Below are 21,584 nucleotides of genomic sequence, written 5' to 3' on the forward strand. Positions count from 1 at the left end.
TACACACAGTCCACGTTTTCTGGGTTTGCCTTTTTAACCAGGTATGACATACTGTGGTGATGGCTAAAAGCCTTTCTATGGAACCTGTCTGATCAATCACTTTATACATTTTAGCCAGCGGGCATAACCGTCAAACATGACCCGGACACCCCAACCATAGCACAATGACATGGTCACCCTTTCAAAACAATGCCACAGTGGGGGGTACGTGGTTTAGTGACGAACCTAAGTAAGTTAACACAGAATAAATAGTAAACCTCCTAATAGGAGAGCCCTATGGCTTCACTCTCCTAGAAAAACAAACATTGTCAGGTTTGTCTCTAAACCACCTACTTGGAATACACCACACACTGAACCCCCTAACTTCTCTCATTAGTGCAACTTCACCACACAACCAATAACAGGGGCGGAAGAATCGGAATAATTAAAAGGAGTCCAGACTTGGGTGAGTCATGTTTCCTGAAACAACACTTCTAATTGGAACATGTTAAAGCCTACTGTTAGATAGTGCTGCCCCCTACTGGACTAAGCCACCTAGTTCAGGGTTCCCACCCATTTTCATTGACATTTCAAAATCATTCCATGACTTTTCAAGGACCCTTAATAATGAAATTTCCATGACCCTACACAACCTACAAGTACACAAAATTGCATATGACAGGCTAGTAATTCTAGGCTTCATTCCACAATGAAAGCCATGGAAGAGTACAACATCAATAATTTCATTAGGCCTACATAAGACAAAATCAAATTTCATGACTTTTCCAAAACTTTTAATGAATTTCATGACCTTTCCGGGCCTGGAAAATGGGATATAAATTCCATGACTTTTCCAGGATTTTCATGACCGTAGGAAGCCTGCTAGTTACGGCTTCAGACAGAAGCCGTGAAGATGAACAATCAGGTTTTATAATGAAAAGGTGCTTTGAGCTGGACAATGCATATAATATTTTTCGCTGCCTAGAGACAACATCTTAAGGTATGATTTGGTTGGGCATTAAATGGTTCAGCAGGATAAACAAGATATGTTGCTGTGGGGTCTCCGGGGTGCTCCTGTCAAAAACAAGCCTTGACATTTCTTACGCATTCTGGCTGATCTTAACATCTATACATAAAGTTGTGTTGAGGTTGGATCTGTTTTGGAAGAACACATGCACTTATTTTGTGCCACAAAGACAAAAACAAAACAAAAAACACACAAACTTTTAAAATCCATTTTTAATGCAAAATAATAAAAATAGATTCAGTATAGTCTTTACACTATACAATAAAAATCTCTAAATGAAAATGAAGATCAACTAAAAACAAAAAAAATAAATGAAAAAAATAAATGCAACAATTCCTTAATTTCCCTCTTTACTTGGTTCATCGCCAACAAAACGCCATGCCTCAATTCTCTTAAATAAGATTTACAAAATGAAGAAAAAGAAAAAAAAAGTGCCCAAAAAAAGGGTGGAAAGGGGAAGCAGACTGCACTGCGCACATCCTCAAAATTAGCCTCCGGAATGGTCCATGCTCCGCCCATAAAACCTAACTTCTATGCTCTACAAATGGTCGTCAGTTGGTAATGTTAACAGTATGATGTGTTATAATATCACCTAAGTTTATTTTCTTTAAGATACTAGGAATTTACAGTGGTCTGTGACTCAAAAATGGCCAGTTTTGTAAAGGGTTTTGTTTTTGTTTCACATTGCATACTTTTGGGTCCACTCTCTCGCTAGTCTATTGTATCTGAAACAGAAGACAAAAAGGCATGATTTAATTTAAGCACCTGGACATGTATTTTACAATACAAAAAAAAAAAAACACCCTCATTATGGCCACTTCCCAATTGTAATTAATACGATATGATCATAGTATACCAGTATATTACTGATTTAGGAGATGCGCTGGCTAAAGGATCTGACCATCTGAATCACGTTCTCTTAGGCCGGACACCTCAGCCCACATTTAGGTCAGCACAGAATGCATGTCGGGTACGCTTTGACCCTCCCTGCTTTATAAAATCATGCCGAGTAATCGCAGTACATGAAAGATTAAGGCAAAAGGGGACATAATAATCTTCCATAGCATGTGATTTATAGTTAATTTAAATCACCTGGACATGTATTTTACAATACAAAAAACACCCTAATAATGGCCACTTTCCAATTGTAACTAATACGATATGATCATAGGTTACCAGTACTCTATTACTGGGCTAAAACGAATAGTGTTGGGCCTTAGAGGACTGGCATACACTGATGGGGCGTAGTGTAAACATCGAACATGGTAATTTAATTACATATTGGGTATATGGTAACCATGGAAGTATGACCTTGATTATGAAGACATACTCACTTTTCTTTGTCTGATTTGTAGATGTGTGCAATGTCTGGCACTAAGGGGTCATCAGGGTTCGGGTCACAGAGCAAAGAGCATATGGACAACAGAACTGCAAAACAAGACACACCGCTTATCAGAGATGGTGTAGTGGGAAAATAACTGACATTAAGTGGCCAGATATAGATGCCAAAGTCCTATCTGATCTGCCACTTGGGCACAAAATAAACACAGCAAATAACTACCATCACATCTACCAGTCAGCCTTGTGACTATTCGGACCAGAAAGGTTACACTGAAAGAACATAACGATGAGGTGACGCTAAGTGACGACGCTAAAAATTACAAGCCCATATAAATCCCCCCACTGGATTGCAATGTGTTAATATGAACAGTATTAAGCAGACTCAAATCAGAATCAAATACTGTTTGACTACATTTTACTATTTCTTTCTATTTTAATCAATGTCCCATGTTTACCAATACCAAGGTTAAGTAATATGTGTGGACTTATTACACATTTTGATATCTTGTAAGAACCGCAATATATTCGATCCTTACCTTTTGATACTGTTAGAGCAGGAGACCACTGTGATCGTAAAATATCCAAACAGATACTGCCATTACTGTTGATGTTTGGGTGATATATTTTTGTGGTAAAAGCAACCTGTAAAAAGAGGACAAGTGCCTTAGATGATTTTCAACTTGTAAGGTGGGGGAGAGGACAGCTACATTTATTATCAGGTTGTAAGTCACAGGAATTCTGACAACACTTTTTATTTACTTTACATTATAAGGTATTTATTAACATTAAAGAATATGCAAGGATGACATGACATATGTGCAATATCCAGGGAGCATACATACTGAAGAAAATGTATATCTATACAATACTGCAAGTCATTTTGTATAAATCTGCTACATGAAAACATGCAAATCTTGATGACTGTAGCCTAAATTTTGTGTGATATTCATTGCCACATAGAAATAAAATGATGTTTACTGCATTTTACAATGCATGTTCAGTTTCACACCACAGCAGCATTCTATTTCTTACACTGAACAGAGCATTGGTGGTTTACATTTTCGTGACTTTGAAGTGTGCTTGATGTAGCAGTAGCCAGCGGGCACTGTGCTGTGCACTGACTAAACCCTCACTCCCCGACACCTTAAGAGACATGCTAGTGTGTGTGTGTGTGTGTGTGTGTGTGCAGACAGCAGGTGCTGTGCAATGCACCGAGTAAACCTCACTCGCCGACACCTTAAGAGACATGCTAGTGTGTGTGTGTGTGTGTGTCAGCAGACAGCGGGTACCGTGCTGTGCACTGAGTAAACCTCACTCCCCGACACCTTAAGAGAGGTGCTAGCGACAGATGCTAGCACCCATGGGTTTTAGCCTCCCTGCTAGCAGCCATGCCTGCCTCCCATGCCCGAGGTTACGAAGCCGGTGCAGGACTGTGCTTGTCTGCACCACACGGGTTACACAGATATGATATAAACTCATAATAATTTTTTATTTGCATCAGTGTTTCGATTACACCCTCTTTTCTAAACCAAGTCATGAAATGTTTAAAATCTTTAGATTTTTTTTTTTTTTTTTTAAATACTGCATGGGTGAAACTATAATTTTCTTTAAAACTTATGGATTATTAAATTCATAATATAGTGATGAATGTATGTATATATATATATATTTATATAACATATTCAATGGATCCTCACCTTTGGTGGTTTGAAAGGATAATCTGTAGGGAAGTGGATTGTGAGAAAGAAGACACCTCCTTGGTATGGGCTGTCACTCTACAATGAGAAACAATTTGTCAATATTATAATTACAATTTTAAAGTGTACACATTTCATTTAGACAGACCTACATGTTCTATTGACTAAACATATAAATGGTTGCAAATATTAGCCTAATAATACTCACCGGGCCCATGATTGTAGCTTGCCAGTGGAACACTGAAAAACAAGAGAAAGGAGACTTGAATAAATGAAGAGACACAAAAGGAACCAAAGATGCACTAACAGGAAATATGACAAGAGCATCAGAAGGCAGCTTCTGCACGTACTGTCTTCTCCAACAGGCCCAGCTGAACACTGGGCCGGGGGGTCCCTTTGGAGATCGTGGAGCTCCTACAAGAACATGAGAAAAACAAAAGTAAAAAAGAGAAAGGTTTAAACGAGTCAAGGATATAGGTTAGAAATCAAGGCAGCACGTCTTTTTTGTTGGTTTCACAACAACCATCTCCTCTTGAGAAACATTTCCCGGGTATGCTCTGACATCGTGATGACGGACATGCTTACGGATTATTCGACATTTTTTGCTGTTTAGTTTCCCCTGTCAAATCAAGTGTTATAATCAAGCATAGAGCAGGTTCAACAAGTTATGCATCAGAATCCCAATTTACCCATGAACCTTGCACGTTGTGTTAAAATTGCCACCCTGGAAAACCAGCGTGATGACGTTGGATACTTTCCACTACACTCCCCACCATTAGATATTTTGTCGATTATTCTGGTTACTTTGATACATTTGCGGTGCTTTATGCCGATGTGTGTGAAGTACAGTTTTCAAAGGTTTAGGCAACATATTGTCAACATTACGCATGTTGTTAGCGATCTAGTTCACTCAAACACATTCGCCAGTGAAATTTTAGCTAAATGTTACATATAACTAGCGGACTTGCTAGCGAAGCAGTGTCCACCATACAAAGTGAACAATGTGCAAAAATAACAATGCTACGCAGCAAAAGATCACGGCACAGAGGGCAAACATTTAACGAGCTAGCTATGCGTATTATTCTTTCCAGAATGGTGTTTGGGCTCACCATTCAGAGTAGTTAAACAAAGATGGACGTGACTGTTCCTTTGCTTTATTGTAGGCTAACTGTTGTTAACAGCATATTGCTAACGTGATCTTGCTAAAACAATACCGAAATAGCTAACGAGCTAGTCGGTGACAATTGGTGAAATATAATGAGTACAATATCCATATGCCAATTATTCACTACTAAGTCACCCGCAGAACTGAAGGAATGTGAATAGCGAACCAATTCATACCAACTTCTTGTTGTTCAGCTAACGCTGACGTTAGCTGTCTAAGTGCATCCCAATCACTGGAGTAACGCTAGCTCACTAGCGGAAGCTAACTGAACATTTGCTAGCTAAATCCTTAACAAGTCAGCCAAGTCTCTACTATCTGTAGTTAGAATATTAAATACCAGAATTACCAAAGAACCACATACATAAAACACAAAAGAAACTGTATTTTTAACTGTAAAAGTGTTAACAGACAAAGATTGATAATATTTTCAAAATTTGACACGTCAGGTAGCCAACTACCCATCACTTCACTGGTCAGAAAATAACGTTACATTAACGTTACATCTTTGTGTTAGCTACCACCTGAAACAATGGTTTGGAAAGCTAGCCGTTAAAGACGTAAATCTTCCTAGTATGCTTAAGAAGTAATAACTATTCAAGCCATCACAACAGTCATACGTATAATCTAGCTCTACAACAATAATAGTTTATTAAAAATCTCACAATATCACAGAAGCCATGAAATTACGCAGTTTAAAACGAAAGGCTAACATTAGCTCATCCACAGCTCATTCCAAACTATAGCGTTAGCATTTCAAAGTTAACACTTGGACATACATTATCAGACTAGAGTTAATTAAGTTCAATATGGGTTAACAGATCGAGATTTACACGCAAAATATGAGTTTACCTACAATAGTCACTCAAAATCACAACAGGATATCGCATATACAACGAGGTTTGGCCATTTAACTAACGTTACCTAGCCCTGGCTAGGGAAGAGTGTTCAGCTATGTAAGATCTGACTTTTTAAGGTATGTCTTAACCACTGCATCACGTACCTTTTGTATTCTTTTAAGTGCCATGGTCATGTACCGTCTTTCAGACCCGTTGCGGGGTATTGGATCTTATTGCTTGTAAGGTGCACAATACTTTCTGTATCCCTGAGTGTCTGAGGAACCAGTGAACAGTGGGTAGGCTAGTCCACCCGCAGGGATATCCTTTAACGCAGGCTAGCTAGCACCAATTTGCTAATTGGCTGTTTCAAAATAAAAGTTCTCTTATTGGTTCTTCTCTTTCAAGCATGTACCAAACATTTGAAAGAAAATGTCACATCTTTCATTTATGTATTTTTTGATTGCCTTTATTCAACGTAACAGCGCCATGTAGTTAAAGCCTGTCCATGAAATACCTAAAGAGTCCATGTCGAGGTAGCGAAAGTACAGTTGTGAATACCAAATTATTTACACTAAATTTAACATTTCCCATAATGCAGTCGTGCTCTCGAAGGCGCCTTGTTACATGCTGGAGGGTTTGGTGGGTGGCCGAACGCAAAATAACAACAGTTAAGTTTAAATCCAAGTTTAATTGCCGTTTTTGTGTTGTTTTTTTCCCCCGTTTGCATTGGGGTGTTTCGCGTTATCTACTAAAATGGCTCCTCTGAGCTTCATGGCAGCTGGTATCAACATTTTGACAAAATCGTTTGGTCTGTTTTCAAGTGCATCTCTTGCAAGGTAAGTTAGCTGGGAAGGGGTAAAGATAGCTAGCTAGCTAAGGTTAAAAGTGAGGAGGTTACTAGCGTTATGTTGTTTCTTGTGGGAGACAATACTTGCAGTCTATGTTCATCCTTTGCTATTCTATAGCTAGCTTTTATTTACGGTATTTGTCAAGTGAATGTGACTAGTTGGCTTCTTAAGAAGTGTGAAATTGACTTTGAAATGCAACTAACGTTAGCATGGTTGTGCGTGCAGCTCTGGCTGTCCGTCTTCTCGCGTTTTTCAGCCCTCAATTGAAGGTTTTGTAGAACATAAAGTTATGTTTACTAGTAAGTGACAGCGCAGACAATGCATCGCAGGTCACGCTGGACTAAACTCATGGAATGTCTGGGTGTTGAGGTGTGCAGTCAAGACGGTGAGACGAACTTGTGAATTGTTTTTCAGGTGTTCATGTGCAATTACAGCAGCTAAACCTTTTAGCACAGCTGCTGGGGGCCCTCCAAAAAGGCCACTTACAGGTTACATGCGGTTTGTGAAAGAGCAGCAGCCGCAAGTCACCAGACAGTATCCAGGTAAAATAAATTGTGCAGGCTACTCCTCTCCATTTCAGTCTTTTGTAGTAACAGTAATATCCTTCCTGAATGGTAAACAACGTTTGGATTTAGAACACATCAAAGATTTACAACGGTTTGCACATTGAAGGAGTTTTGGGTGAGATGTGATTGAAATAGAAGGCTGTTGTCAGATGTCGTCTTAAAACATGCACAACTTCGCGAATTTCAGATGCCAAAGCTGTTGAAGTTATCCGAAAGGTTGCTGAGCGATGGAGGGGGCTTACGCTTATACAGAAACAAGTAAGTTGTCTTATATTTCCAGAGATTTAGGCAGGAGAAAAACCTACGAAGCCCCTAAGGCTCATGGTGATGTTTGTAAAGTCATGTTTGTGTTTTTCTTCGCAATACTTTTGCAATATTTATGTGTTCTTGAGGTAACCCAAAAGTATTGCAAGGCAATGCAATTTTTTGCGTGGGAACCCAGAAGTATTGCGAGGTAATGCAAAACACAACAAAGCAGCTCAGAAAATAAATCACCACCATCACCCTTAGGGGGATTCACCTACAACAGCCATGTTTTGGCAAAGGGCTCTAGCTCACTCTCCCCAGAGTAGTGAAATGCATTCACTGTCCTTACACAACGACTAGAAAATCATTTTGACATACACCATTACTACAGAATTAGGCAAAATTTCCCTCTGGATTAATAAAGTATCCATTTATCACCTATCTATCTATGTATTTTGTAGAAGAGAAAATCCACCATACAGCTTCACAAAATGTGCATGTTGTTGACCCATTAACATGTGTTTTTACTGGAGTCCAATATTTAATTCAGTTGTTATATTATTAGTATGCTGTACTGAAAATTGGAATTATTTCTCTCTTAGCCCTTTGAGCAGGCAGCTCTGGTTGACAGGAACCAGTACAAGGTGACTATGCAGCGTTTCCAGGCCCAGCTGACGCCCGAACAGTCTGCAGTCCTTGTAGAGGAGAAGAGACAAAAAAGGGCCAAAAGAAAGAACATCAAGAAGAAGAGGGTGAGTGGAGTGCCTGCACACACACACACACACACACACACACACACACACAAACACACGTGCATGCCACCACTGTTGAACCCTCGATACAAATATCATAATTTAACAGTGGCTTTTTCAAAAACTGAAATGTACCTTGTGGAATTCTGGAATACTGAATACTGTGTAATACAGCCCAACAATTAGAACTCTACAGAGAGTCCATCATAAGATATAAAATAAATAAATAAATAAAAAACACCTTTTAAATCTTTAAAGATGCCACACAAACAAGCCTGAGACAAGTAGGATAAAAATCCACTCATGTAAATCGGGGCTCTGTTACATCATAAAAGCATGTATTCTTTCTCTTCCCTTCCAGGAGCTGACTAGCCTGGGCAAACCCAAGCGTCCTCGAATAGCCTTCAACATTTTCATGTCTGAGCATTTTGAAGAGGCACGGGGAGATACAATGCCGGTAATGTTGGAACACTACCAAGATGATCGATGTGTTTGATTTTATTATAGACTGCATTGGTAGCCTGTAGGTGGTCTGCTACTATTCTGGTGGTCTTTAGCTTCGTCATGTTTTTAATGCCTCAGGAGAGATTTTATATTAAGGAACAGAATGTAAACAGGAAGGCAACAATATGGAAACAAATCATATTTTAATTAAATTAATACTTCACGGCATGATTAGCAAACATTACTTCATATGGAGATGTATTTGTGTCTGTGTTGATGTCAGGTTTATTTAGGTTGAGTTAGTTAAAAGTTTAGACTTCAAGCCCAACCAGGTCTGCTTGTTCCCCGTTGATACCTGAAGGAAACATGTTTTTTGTTCCCAGGCCAAGATGAAATCGCTGCTGGAAGACTGGAAAAACCTTTACATGACACAGAAGCAGGTGAGCCTGGTTGACATCGCTTTCCATATGACATACATGGAGTTGACTAGCAAGAGTTCATTCTGTAATAGGGATGCTCTTAGGACAGTCAATCATTGCCAGATTGCAAGAAGTTGACATTAACTCACTACTTTGCTAGCAGGGTTTCCATTAGCTTGTTATTACTGTTTTTGCCTAATAGAATGAAATTAATTAATTAATTAAAAACGTTTCAAAATGTCCAGGAATAATGCTCATACAAAACAACAGCTGAACGTAGCTATATTTATCCGTTATCAGGACATTTGTGATTTGACAGCGAGACAGCCTATTAACAACCCACAGTTACTCCCCCTCCCCCCCCACCCAAAAAGGGTGCGACTTACCCTGAAGTGATGATCAGCATCCGCACCTCTCATTGATGCCAAGTGCATACGACAGGATGTAGTGGCAGTGATGACAGTGCTCCACAGTTATGGGAATTACATTTTGCAACAGATCGCAAGGTGCTTCTTTATGAGTTCAGCAAGCTGTACCCTGACTGGCCTACACTGGCTAAAATTGCCTAGAATCGAATAAGAAATCAATTCGCCGGAGGGGGGTGGATATCCCTTCCTATACATTAGGTATAATTCGAGGTTGAGGGAAACCGACTTATTCACCGACTAGACAAATGATGAGCCGTCTCTAATCACCTTTCTCAACACCATGTCCAGGTGTACGTGCAGCTTGCCGAGGACGACAAAGTGCGCTACAAGACCGAGATGAAGACGTGGGAGGATCACATGGTGGAGATTGGCAGGCAGGACCTGATCAGGAGGAAGGAAAAGACGGCCAGAAAGACCACCAAGGCGGGCAAGAAGAAGCCCGTGTCCAAAGTTAAGAAGCTAAAAACTGTCGCCAAAAAGCCACTGGCGGCGGCAAAGAAGACGACGACGACAACAACAACCAAAACAACAGGGAGAAACACACGGAAGGCGTGAACTTGGGTGTCCGTATAAAACCCCAGAATGTGTTAACTGGCCTCCGTCCTGAGTAAAACTGACATTAGTCGCAGGAAAGGGAGTTCTTGTCCCGTCATTAGTGTTATATGTGCATAGTGTTCAAAGGCATGAAGCTACTCAACTGTGAAATAAAACCCCCAAGGCTACAGGCCTTTAAGTTCACACATGAAGCTGTGTGAGTCTGATTGACACATTTGACTCATTTATGTTCATTTCTGGCTTTAACGGTTGGCAACATGTTTTGTGTGTTATAAAAGAGATTCGCTTTTCATTGAATATGCAGACTTGGACACTTGATTTTGCTGGTGATACTCACATGATTTGTTTGTTTTTGATTTCTGTGGCTATGTTAACCAGTTGTCAAATGTAAACCCTGGCTATAGAAGGAACTAGACACTGTAATTGACCTGGTTATTTATAACAGACTCCAGAAACAAAAACATGACAACAAAAGCACTTAACACCAGCTGAATCCAAAGTGAGGAGACCTGGATTCGTTCAGGAAGCTAAGTTTAGACTGAGTAACGACCCCATGTAGTTCAACATATGTAACTGAATGTTATCACTTATCATGTTTTACAGTCAGTAGAACCATGTTTTTGTATTCTACATCTTTATTCAATAAACATACGTTTTCTAAATAAAAAAAGAACATGCCATTATCTTTTTACAAACATCCAAGCACATAGTTGAGTAAAAAAAAAAGTGCTTTGAATACTCTATTTACATGAAAAAGGCTAAAAATAGCTATTCGGCAAACTATCAGGACTTTCCTGAGCAGGATCCGGGGGGTCGTTTGACACCCTGAAGAAGGGTTTGGAAGTCCGGAGAGCATACCAGCTTGTGCTGGACGTTACCGAGAACGCTCATGTCACCGGTAAGGCCATCGGTGAGACGCACCGACACTAGTTGCTGTGGACACAGAGATCAGTGTGGTAACATACATTCATGTTTAGTTGTTGAGCTAGACTACATTTCTTGAAACACTAAACTATGTAGTATGTAGTTTTGGGACTTGCATCCCATGTTGATTATCAAATGTTTGTGTGTATTCGATGTGACATACTGTATTAGATATTTGAAGCTAAATCAAATATTTTTATGTTTGCTGATAAGCGTGTGGGTTTGACACTCAAGACGGTGAGTACCTGCAGGAAGGAGAAGGCTGCCCCCTCGGACACGTCCAGTTTGTTGTCTCCCAACACCAGCTGCACTTTACCAGACTTACGGATCTGAAGTTTGCCAATCAGCCCTTCTGAGAAATCTGCTAGAACGGGTGGGCTCTCTTTACCCACGGGCTCCTGAGGATGATGGCAACACAATGGACCGTGATGAAGTTTGTAGACTCGTGTATGTGAAGCAGAGGGGGGCGTAGTAGCATAGGTGATGAACGCTAATGCTTGGTTTACATATGTGGTCTGAGCAATAAACTTTGGCACACTTTTTGTTTGTGAGAATGAAATTGGGATCAAATATATCAGGAGCATGGCGTCAGCAACATTAAAGGTTTACCCTCAATTACAAAAAAGTAATTTCTATAAATACAATTCTCAATGTGCCACATTTGGAATACATTTTATTTTTAATTGGGTGGAACAAAACAAAAAGATGTACTTTACCTGCGTTTTCAATTTACCGGGATGCTTGTCATCTGACTTGCTGTCCTTTTTAGCTGACGTCTCAGTGCTTGTTGAAGCTGGTTGGCCTGGGATGGCGTCGGGGAGCTGGATGAAGAGCAGTTCATCCTGATCAGAGAGGCTCAGCTGCTGAAAGAGTTCGCCCACTGCAGGTTGCTGAGGCCCCACACATCCCATAATACTTTCTGTAGCCATCTCTTCTGTGCCTGTTCAGAAGAAGAAATCATGACATGCATTACATGAAATTAGCTTCCTCTTGAGGGCCTGACACTTCTTCAAGTTGTCTCTTATCTTTAACAAATTACAAACTTCAAAGCATGTTTAAAGTAAATAATTTGCTCATGCTACATTTAAAGCATTTCTTTCCATTTCATACATATTTATGCAGGGTGCATAGCCATAGAACTGTATTAGTGCTTGGAATTGATACTTGCCTCCAGTAGTTGAGTCAAGTGTTTTTTCATGCCAAAACTGTGTTGTCGAGTGAACTTACGAGAGGCTGAGGAGTCCAGTAAGAAACTGCTTGCTTGATACAGTGGAAGCTGAATAGGTCTCTGCCGTACATCGTTCTTCAGGCCAGGGTCATCTAAAAACTAGGGGGGAAAGACATTAAGTAATAAATATGCAATAACATTGTTTTTACATAGCCTAACTATTTCCACAGGGATAGTGTTGACACTGTTTATTTACTGTATGCACACAGCAAGTGACAATGCACAGTAGTCTGGAGAATGAGTAATAAGACCTACGTCGTCCCGATGCAGCTTTTGTAAAATCTCGCTTTCATCTTCCTGGGAGACCTTCTTTTCCTTTTTCACACATTTTGTCACGAGTGAAGGCCCACAATCGCTCAGGTCAGTGCTGCCCCAGCTGCCTGGGTCAAGATAGGATAAGATAGCAAGAGCAAAGTGGGCATAAAGAAAAACACACGTTAACACTCAGCAGCAAGCAAATATAGGTTCATTTGTGAAGCGGTTTAACACATTTGGCTGTATGTTTATGTAGATTAGTTTCTTTACCTATTTTCCTAATAGTATCAGCAGGACCTTGTTCAAAAATGGAGTGTGACTGTATGATCTGAGGTCGTTCTTTTCTCTTCCTTGATTCTCTGTGTCTGTCCTCTCGCCTCTCCTTTTTAGGTGGTGTGCGTGCCTCTTCCCTAAATCTTTGGACAAAGTGTGACAGCTTAGGCGGCTACATACAGGAAATTGCAGTATTTCTTTTTAGTATATTTATTTATTAGTATATGTTTATTACTATTATGTATGGTAGTTTAGATACATACTCATCTTTGCTTTTCCTGACAGAATTGACATTAGGCACAAAGGTTTTCTGTAAAAGCATTAACAAACACCGGATTGGATTGTGTTGTTAAACAATATAACCTTGCATTAGTGTCCTGACGCGGGCTTTACAGTGAATGTGTTCATATGCTTTTGAAGAATGTAATACAGTAGATAAAACTAAATTGCTTTTGATTACGTCGCCAGCAAAAATGCCCAAAAAGAAATAAGAGACGTGTGACCTTTTTAAAGCCGCCCAGTGTGAGGTCTCTGGACCGCAGAGAGGTGAGCCTGCCCGGAGGAGGCGAGTTCAGCGATATGCGTCCGGTCAAGGCTCCTTTGCCCAACGCGAAAGAAGACGGTCTCGGGTTTGAGGCTCCCGGGCTAACCACGGAATCGCCCTCACCGCTGTCCGTCATTCTGAAAACAATTCCAAACGAACAAAGTCCGTTATAGCCGAGACCGTAAATGCATCATCCATAGCCTATGGTAAACGACAGGAAATCGCTGGTCATAGGCTACATAAGATAATGCTGTTGACGGGCTACATAGCCTACGACAAATTATATTTGTCTAAACGTTCAATAAACTCTGTGTGAAACGTTAGGTAAACAAGCACAGTTTCGCGCGCAGAACTGTCAGCTGCGCAGCGTCAACAAACACTCCAGCCTCCATTTTGTTATGGATATAAACTGGCTATGCGCATCGTCTTGAACCTTGTTCACAATTATGAACATATAACGTATATATGTCTCGGTTATGATACATATGGCATTGTAAACAGGCAATGCATGTAGACAGACAAATCAATAACAGGAAATCACTATCTCACCTATTGTCTTTCTCCCATAAACAGGTAACTTATTGCAGTCCTGTCTCAGCTGATAGTTAAATTGAAACCACTTACTCCAGTCACGTGACCTCACCCGTCAGAAGTCGCTTAATAAAGTCGCAGTGTTTGTTTGTGGAATTAACGGAGTTCATATAGAAGACCTCAGTTTAAGGATGCAGGACAATTTATCAAACAACAAACTATGATCCTTGTGTAGCTCCATTTAAGAGCATTTTTTTTCTTTCTTCTGTAAAACCATGGGGTGGCAGCCTTTACCATGAATGTTCTACATAGCCATCCCCTGCTGTTGATCCCCGAAACTGTACATAGGCTATAGCATCCTTGCCCACGATATGAAGTCCAGTGTTGGGGTGAAATGGAAAACATATAATTAACTAAGTAGTTTAACTAAATTTTGCAGTAGCTTGCTGGTATTTCAACTACATTCATATTTGCATGGTGATTCAAGTAGTTCAATTACTTTTTTTTTACCATTTTCTGCATGGAACTTAGTGGGCCATACAATTGTTTTTGTAGTCAGATAGAACAAAATCCAGATTTGTGTAACATAAAAATACAACATTCCTTGCAATTTTGTCCTTGTGAAAAGCCCAGCTGGGATTGTTTTGTTTAGGATGGGTTTAGGTCTCAGGGGTAGCCTACTCCAGGAAGCTGGGCTGTTAAATGTGAAAAATATAGTTTTTAATGTCATCAATTTTAATTTGTAAAACAAAATTTGAATAAAGTGTATATGAATAAGTCATGAGTTCGCATTATTGCTATTTATTAACAAATGTTTGGAGAAGTTGTTGGATGCTATTTTAGAACTTTTAGAAAACTGCTTAGTGCAATACCCTCACCTGGACTCACCTCATGGAAGGCAGGTGTCTGACTGATGGGACATTGTATACAAAACCAAAGTTGACATTACCTGCACTTTCCCATGAATAGTGGGGTATTTTTTTTGTATGTATGGCCTGTGAACAAGTAGGCACTTTTGCAATAAATATCTTGTTAGAACTGTGACCGTTAGCAGTAGCCTAGTCTAATTGGTAGGTCCGTTAATATTTGAAATATCTTCAACGAAATAGAGCTTTGAACTATTTCTAGAACCAGGGCATAATTGAAGTCTTTGATTGTAGATATTTGCACATCTGTGTTGCATGCCTTTGTGCGTGGCCGCTCGCGATATATTTTGGGGGAGGGTTTCACTGTAGTTTAAAACACACGCACAAACTTGGAAGTTTGCAGACATCCAACTTGGATGCAGTCAGCGTAAGGGCGGTGCTTTGCTGAAGAAGAAAAGGGAACGGTTTACTTTAAATAAATACGGTCCACACAATGCCTACACGGTTATTCTTCAGCAAAACCAAGGAGGGATGAGTTTGACTAGAAGTTAAATCTTGGAAGTTCTGGAACACAGTGCGTGGCGCTGTGGCAAGAGAGCGGTGCATTGTTGAAGCCATGGCTGCTCAGTGCGACTCCTTGAGCGGATACCTCCAACAGTCCGACCCGGGCTCCAACAGCGAGCGCAGCACTGATTCCCCTCTCCCCGTCTCAGAGGATGACACTGGTGGGCCCCCGGTCCCGCCAGACCCGGAGTGGACTGAGGAGAGATTCCGAGTGGACCGTAAGAAATTGGAGATCATGTTATTGGGTAATCCCTTTTCTTCGTCTCTCTCTCTAAAAAAAACGGATTAAGTGCTACTATTGTGAAACAAAAATATATACAGAAATACTTACAAGAAACAGAAAGAGTGACTATGCTGTTCAAATTTTATGAAATAGCCTACACTACACGGAGGGGACCTAAACAGAGAGATTTGGTAATAAAGAAGTGAAAAACATTTCTCAAAATAAGTGACACACTTAGCTTATGTTTGACCTTTGTTTTTGAGGAAAACGTTTCAGATTATACGCAAATGTAGCCTAACTAGACAAGAGTTGTTGGCTTTCCTGAAACAGTCATGTTAAGTCACATCAAACTTTTTAGACCTCATTCTGGCTGTAGACATAGGTTACAGTACTTGCAGTCGAACAAAGTGTTGCCTGCCCTGCTGATTTAGGCTATAGCCTATATATAAAAAAAACGTTTAACACCAGGCAAGAGTGTTTGATACTGTCTTAGTAGTAGCCTAATATTTCCATGACAAATCCACGACATAAAACAGGCGTAATTTATGGTAACGATAGGGGTCAGTGTGTAGTGTTCCCCCTGATGTGTACTATTACAGTGAGTCGACATCACCGACTAATGTTACAACAAGTATTAACCAATACTTCAGCATTCATTGTTTTCTCTACTGTATGTGAGGTATTTGCAACGAGGGGCAACATAACAGTAAAATCTGCTTTTAGTGCCACATAGTATGAAAAGCTTAGTTGACAGTTACTTATGCAACTTAGTTTATTTTTCTGTCTTTCGTCTGCTATTAAGCTGCTTGGTTTCGCATCAAGTAATGTTAACAGAGCACGCGGCATAGCCAAATAAGTATCTGAAGTAGGTTAAATCGCAAACACTTCAGCAAATTAACGTTTCAACGTTTCGCTGAAAACGCGCAAGGCATAAGTGAAATGTGACAAGGTATGTTGAAATGTTCTTTTTGGCAGTATTTAGAACTTCACATTCCTCCAAGAGTCTCCATGCTCTGGGTGGATCACTGTTGGGAACTGAAGCCCCTCTCAGCTCTGCACAGGTTGTTTAGCTGGAAATGTTCTCAAAATTCTCTTATATGTTTAAAGTTGTCCTTCAGCTGTCTTCTTCATTTTCCTGTGAAGGCCTATGAAGGCCAAGGGGGAATTCTCAAGGGGTTTTCAAGTACTGTTTGAGCTCCTTGTGCCAAAGCCACTGGAGCCAAATCAATAAAATGTTTTAAAGCTGTAGGAGACAGGTACAGGGCAGGAATTAGCTTCAGATATCAAATTGTTTGAAATGCAGATTCCCCTGTTACCAGCTGTTCTCAACCTGCTTGTGAGCGTGCTGCTGTGTCTTTCTCACTCCCCCCCCCCCTACATTTTTACTCTTGTGTCCCCTCAAAGGCGAACTGTCTTCTTCAAATTCAGTCTGAAACACTGAAGACTGACTCTCCTGTCACAGTGCCTAGTCATATCATTGGTACGAGAAACAATGTCTGAGATGCCATTTAGAGTGTCCATATTGCTGGCCTGGTAACGCATTCAAATTGCCATTTACAGTATGGGGGGGATAATGTCCTTATTCTTCCTTTACTATGTATACCAATTAAATAATTCAATCATCCGTCAATCATTCCCGATTTGACATGTCAAGGTTAATCTTTCATTAAATGGAAATTATTTCAAGCTGTATTTGGTGATAGTTTGCACCTGAATGCGTGGAATGCAACATTTCGAATGGATGGCATTCCATTTAGTAACCATTTATATTTGCGAGGCATATACCTTTAAGCCAGACAGGATGGGATTACATTTATATACTCACTATGTAGCGCAACGAATAATCGAACGGTTGTCTATTACTTCATTCAGGCTAGAAAGCCACCTGTAGAGAGTTAAGCCCACTTTATGTGTGTGTGTGTGTGTGTGTGTGTGTCTGTGTGTGTGTGTGTGTGTGTGTGTGTGTGTGTGCGTGCGTGCGTGTGTGTGTGTGTGTGTGTGTGTGTGTGTGTGTGTGTGTCTCTTTGCTTGGCATCAGAGTGTGGCAGGTTGGCCTGCTATTTCATCTCATGCAGAGTTGCCCATGGCACAGGTCTCCACCTTGCCCACCTCTGAGCTAAGCTCAGCTAGCACAATGAAGCCTTATGCTGATCGAATTAGAGATAGTGTTGACAAAACGCAGGAAATTTAGCATGGGTTGAGGATTGGCTGCAGTCCAGCCCAATCTAGGAGGGAAAGAAACTATGCCATATCACCTCTGGCGTTTGACTGATAGAGCTATCTAATACGTGTCAGCTTTTTTCCTGACTCTAGATTATGCGGATTGCCCAGAGGCTGGGTTATGATACCGACCCACAAAGTCAGTCGATAGATCGGAGCAGTGCAAGACCCACTTCAGAGCCAGTGGTTGTGTGGGTGTGTGCATGCTGTCTTGAGTTCCTGAGGTACAGTATGTCAATCACAATCTGAGCTTAATTACTTCCTGCAGTCATGATGCACAGTTGGAAACATGTTATGGGTATAATGTAATCTAGTAATACCCAATACAGTATGACTTGGCCCCTTTCTGACAAGGATACGTGTCTGGGGGCACCATGTTGAATTTGTGCCAGTAGATCTGGGCAAAATGGGGTGCAGACAGAGTTGGTTTTCCTCCTGAAACCTGCCGACAATGTCAAAAGGGGAACATTTATCATTGTGTGTTTCTGTCTAAATTGCCGTCGCTACTTTGAGGTTGACCTTCACAAGGTGTTCAGTTGCTTGTCAAGTTAAAAGTCAGTTAGTCAGGTAATTAGTCAGTGCCAAAAACCTGCCCAAACCTTAGAGGGTAAATGTAAATATGCATATTAAATACACGTGTCTATATAAATGTTTGCCACAGGGATACTCATATTGAATAGAATCAGGGCCAAATCACATTGGCTTATTTTTTGATGAGAAAAGAAGTCTGTGAAAAAATAAATCTGCGACGCATGCATCACTTGACCTTTTTCAATATTCTAAAATGCTAAATTTCAGTGTGGGAGTTTTTTCAAAGCAGCCGACATTATGTGACTCCTCTCTGAGTTGTGTTCGTTGGAACCAAAAGATAGTTTTTACAGGAAAGGAAGACTGAGATGGACTGAGTGGCCATTGGCAGGTCACAAAGAACCCAGGAGACATAATGAGGGCATTATGATGGGGAAGTTAAAGGTCCAGTATGTCATTTCTGTTGGCACAAATGCCTCTATATTTACAATATTGATGTAACTCTGAAAAGCTCTCCCTTGTACGTCGCTTTGGATAAAAGTGTCTGCTAAATGACTAAATGTAAATGTAAGAACTATGACATGGTAGTATTTCCAAATTTTCACAATTGGAACATTTTCCTGGCCCTGAAAATAAAGAAACCAGATTCATAGAATGCACTGCAGTATTTGTGAAGCATTGCTTTTATGATCTCTGCAAAGTTTAGAAATTGTTTTGTACAGCTAAAACAACAGGCCGCTCCTTTAAGACTCTCGCTCTCTCACTCTGTGCTTGAGAGGGAATGTGTGATTCAGTCTAGCTCTGAGTCCAAGGGGCACTTTCCTCGCTCAGCCAGTGTGTGTGTGTGTGTGTGTGTGTGTGTGGCACTTGAGTGACTCACTCACTCACTGAGTGTGTTTCCTCTGCAAGCGTTTACTCACTTCTCTGATTCAGTCCCACTCTGAAGTGTCCTCTCTCTCTTTAGTACTACTGTCTGTGTGTATGTGTGTGTGTGTGTGTGTGTGTATGTGTGTGTGTGTGTGTGTGTGTGTGTGTGTGTGTGTGTGTGTGTGTGTGTGTGTGTGTTTGTGTGTGTTCAGGGCCCAGGAGAGAAAGTGATCCTCACTCATAAATGCTGGCCATTGATTGGTGGAACATTTAGACAAATTTATGTTTTCAGAAAGTAATTCTTTGTTTTGAATACATCTGTCGATTCATTTATCTTCATGCTACACTATGTAGCCTAACCATGTCCCCCTATTACTTTGCAAAATAGTTTGATCTTAAGGGTAGCCATACGTTAATTCGTCTACACCCCATATTGATCAAAATGGAACTGTCAGCATGGCATCTTACAAATCTGGTGCTCATAAGAAAAAATAAAAAAAAATGACGTTATACAGGCTGGGGTGTAAATGGGTACATTTCTAAAACAAGACCGACATGCTGAGGCTTCAAAAGAGCAAGATGGGGACATTTGTCATGTTAGACAACATGTGGTCCTTATTATGTACAGTAGCCTACCACTGTACAAGCTAACACTAGCTAGCTGTCTGGCTAGCCTCTACAATAGGCTGTTAAAAAGCATCGGCTGGCTAAATAAAGAAAAGCTAGTTAGTTATTTGTGCTTTCCCATGTCTCAAGACGGATTGATGGTTTGACACTGCTTTCAGCAGAGAGCCAGCTGGTGCAGAATCTGGACTTTAAGGACCTAGGTTGGTATAACCAGACCCAGATTCACCAGAAACTAAACTGGGAACAATACGCGGGCAGAGCCAGGCTACTAAAACCTGACTGCTACCAAAAAGGTGCGCAGATGGCAACATATGTGCAAATTCACAGTGATCTTAGGGGCCGATGATGTGTTTTACTTTTTACATTCGCTCACATTGCCTACATGTGTCATCGTCAGCAGATCGTGTTTTATATTAATGCTGACTTTAGATTTTATAAGTGATTGTCAGCAACTCATCATTTTGACATTCGCTAACTAAGTTTGGAAGTGATTATTATCTTATGAGTTAATAGACGAGGCTACTGTAATATGATTTCATGCAAGTCTGTATTTTGAACGTTTTTGAATGAGAGTCAAGTTGACGTAACAATATAGCATGGTGTTGAATATTCCAAGCCTGCTGTCAAATGCATTTTTACTTTAATTGGGGTGAGGGGCCTATTGAAATAATTCTGTCCCCGGGCCCAGAAATCATGCATGGCGGCCCTGTGTATGTGTGTGTGTGTGTGTGTGTGTGTGTGTGTGTGTGTGTGTGTGTATGTGTATGAGAGAGCACACATGGGTGTCCATGTTTTCTGGACTCACACTCTGTAAATTAAGTTTTTTTTCATACAACCATATCATCCCCAGTCCCACTGTTCTTTGTTCTCCACTAGTCTGTTTGCTGTTTCCATTTATTTTCTGTTGGCTGGTTCAATGTTTTCACAGATGATCTCTCAATGTTCTTCGATAAATAGTGTTTTCCAGGGTGTTCCAGAGAATTTACACGTGTCACCACTGGCACCAATTCCAACGTGATATTTCATTGTTATAGCTATTTTATCGCAAGCGCCCATTAGCAGCTAACAATAACAAACCTCCTGAGGAATTGTGGGATATTTGGAGACTTCTGTAAGGCATTTCCACTTGTTTAATGAGCTGAGGCACAGAATGACTCACACTGTTAACTGTTAGGCTTCGGCTGCCCTTCCTCTCCAGGGGAGAACTGGACACAACCATAGAGACAGGAGGAGAGTGACGAATCTGGCAAAAAGAAAAACTCTTTGCCCTGGCTTAGACCAAGTGGCATTGTAATGTGTTCGCAGATGCGTTAGCCAAACTGGCCTAACTCACTGTCCGTGTTTAACAACCATTACTTTACATCACCTAGGAGTTTTACAGCTTCTGGAGCCCGTATATAACAACCTGTTGCTACAACATTGATAGCTGCTACGGTGCGATTATGGAAAACTTTAGAGCATTTTTTATTTAGAAGTATTGGAATTGCATGGGAAAATAACACAAACACACACACACACACACACACACACACACACACACACACCACACACACACGGGCCAGCCAATAGCACTGATGGGCATGCAGGGATGAATGAAGCTGTGTGCTCTTTTATGAGCATTGGGATTTGGA

At 40.6% G+C, this 21,584-nt stretch overlaps 4 protein-coding genes across 6 annotated transcripts in view; 2 read left to right on the forward strand and 2 right to left on the reverse strand.

Annotated features, from left to right (window-relative positions):
- Window positions 1–1,200: 1,200 nt before the first annotated feature.
- Window positions 1,201–6,381, reverse strand: ube2d1b (ubiquitin-conjugating enzyme E2D 1b). The gene is made up of 7 exons (XM_012817376.3): window positions 6,210–6,381; window positions 4,395–4,458; window positions 4,253–4,284; window positions 4,045–4,122; window positions 2,884–2,989; window positions 2,341–2,434; window positions 1,201–1,731 (listed from the first exon to the last, which is right to left on the reverse strand). Exons 1-7 carry the CDS (start codon window positions 6,237–6,239, stop codon window positions 1,686–1,688), a joined length of 450 nt encoding a protein of 149 aa, XP_012672830.1. The 5' UTR covers window positions 6,240–6,381; the 3' UTR covers window positions 1,201–1,685.
- A 261-nt stretch (window positions 6,382–6,642) lies between these two features.
- tfam (transcription factor A, mitochondrial) lies at window positions 6,643–10,973 on the forward strand. 2 transcript variants are annotated; one of them, XM_012817375.2, is made up of 7 exons: window positions 6,643–6,881; window positions 7,308–7,435; window positions 7,647–7,717; window positions 8,308–8,457; window positions 8,819–8,914; window positions 9,285–9,341; window positions 10,037–10,973. In XM_012817375.2, the coding sequence occupies exons 1-7, from the start codon at window positions 6,799–6,801 to the stop codon at window positions 10,301–10,303; spliced, it is 852 nt and encodes a 283-aa protein (XP_012672829.2). In that variant the 5' UTR covers window positions 6,643–6,798; the 3' UTR covers window positions 10,304–10,973. The 2 variants fall into 2 exon arrangements, with proteins under 2 accessions (XP_012672829.2, XP_031416686.1); XM_031560826.2 differs by having other exon boundaries at window positions 6,674–6,712.
- Window positions 10,921–14,299, reverse strand: zgc:171971 (uncharacterized protein LOC569690 homolog). The gene is made up of 9 exons (XM_012817374.3): window positions 14,077–14,299; window positions 13,487–13,664; window positions 13,247–13,293; window positions 12,981–13,126; window positions 12,711–12,835; window positions 12,455–12,554; window positions 11,944–12,167; window positions 11,473–11,625; window positions 10,921–11,236 (listed from the first exon to the last, which is right to left on the reverse strand). Exons 2-9 carry the CDS (start codon window positions 13,661–13,663, stop codon window positions 11,087–11,089), a joined length of 1,122 nt encoding a protein of 373 aa, XP_012672828.1. The 5' UTR covers window position 13,664; window positions 14,077–14,299; the 3' UTR covers window positions 10,921–11,086.
- Window positions 14,300–15,338: 1,039 nt separating this feature from the next.
- The window catches only part of LOC105891193 (protein bicaudal C homolog 1), a 73,687-nt gene continuing 67,441 nt past the window's right edge, over window positions 15,339–21,584 (forward strand). For both annotated transcript variants that reach the window (XM_031560779.2, XM_031560781.2), the window contains exon 1: window positions 15,339–15,733. In XM_031560779.2, the coding sequence (XP_031416639.1) occupies window positions 15,541–15,733 (193 nt within the window). In that variant the 5' untranslated portion in view covers window positions 15,339–15,540. The remainder of the gene's footprint in view (window positions 15,734–21,584) is intronic.

The sequence above is a fragment of the Clupea harengus genome, chromosome 23 (genome assembly GCF_900700415.2).
Source record: "Clupea harengus chromosome 23, Ch_v2.0.2, whole genome shotgun sequence".
Lineage (NCBI taxonomy): Eukaryota > Metazoa > Chordata > Actinopteri > Clupeiformes > Clupeidae > Clupea > Clupea harengus.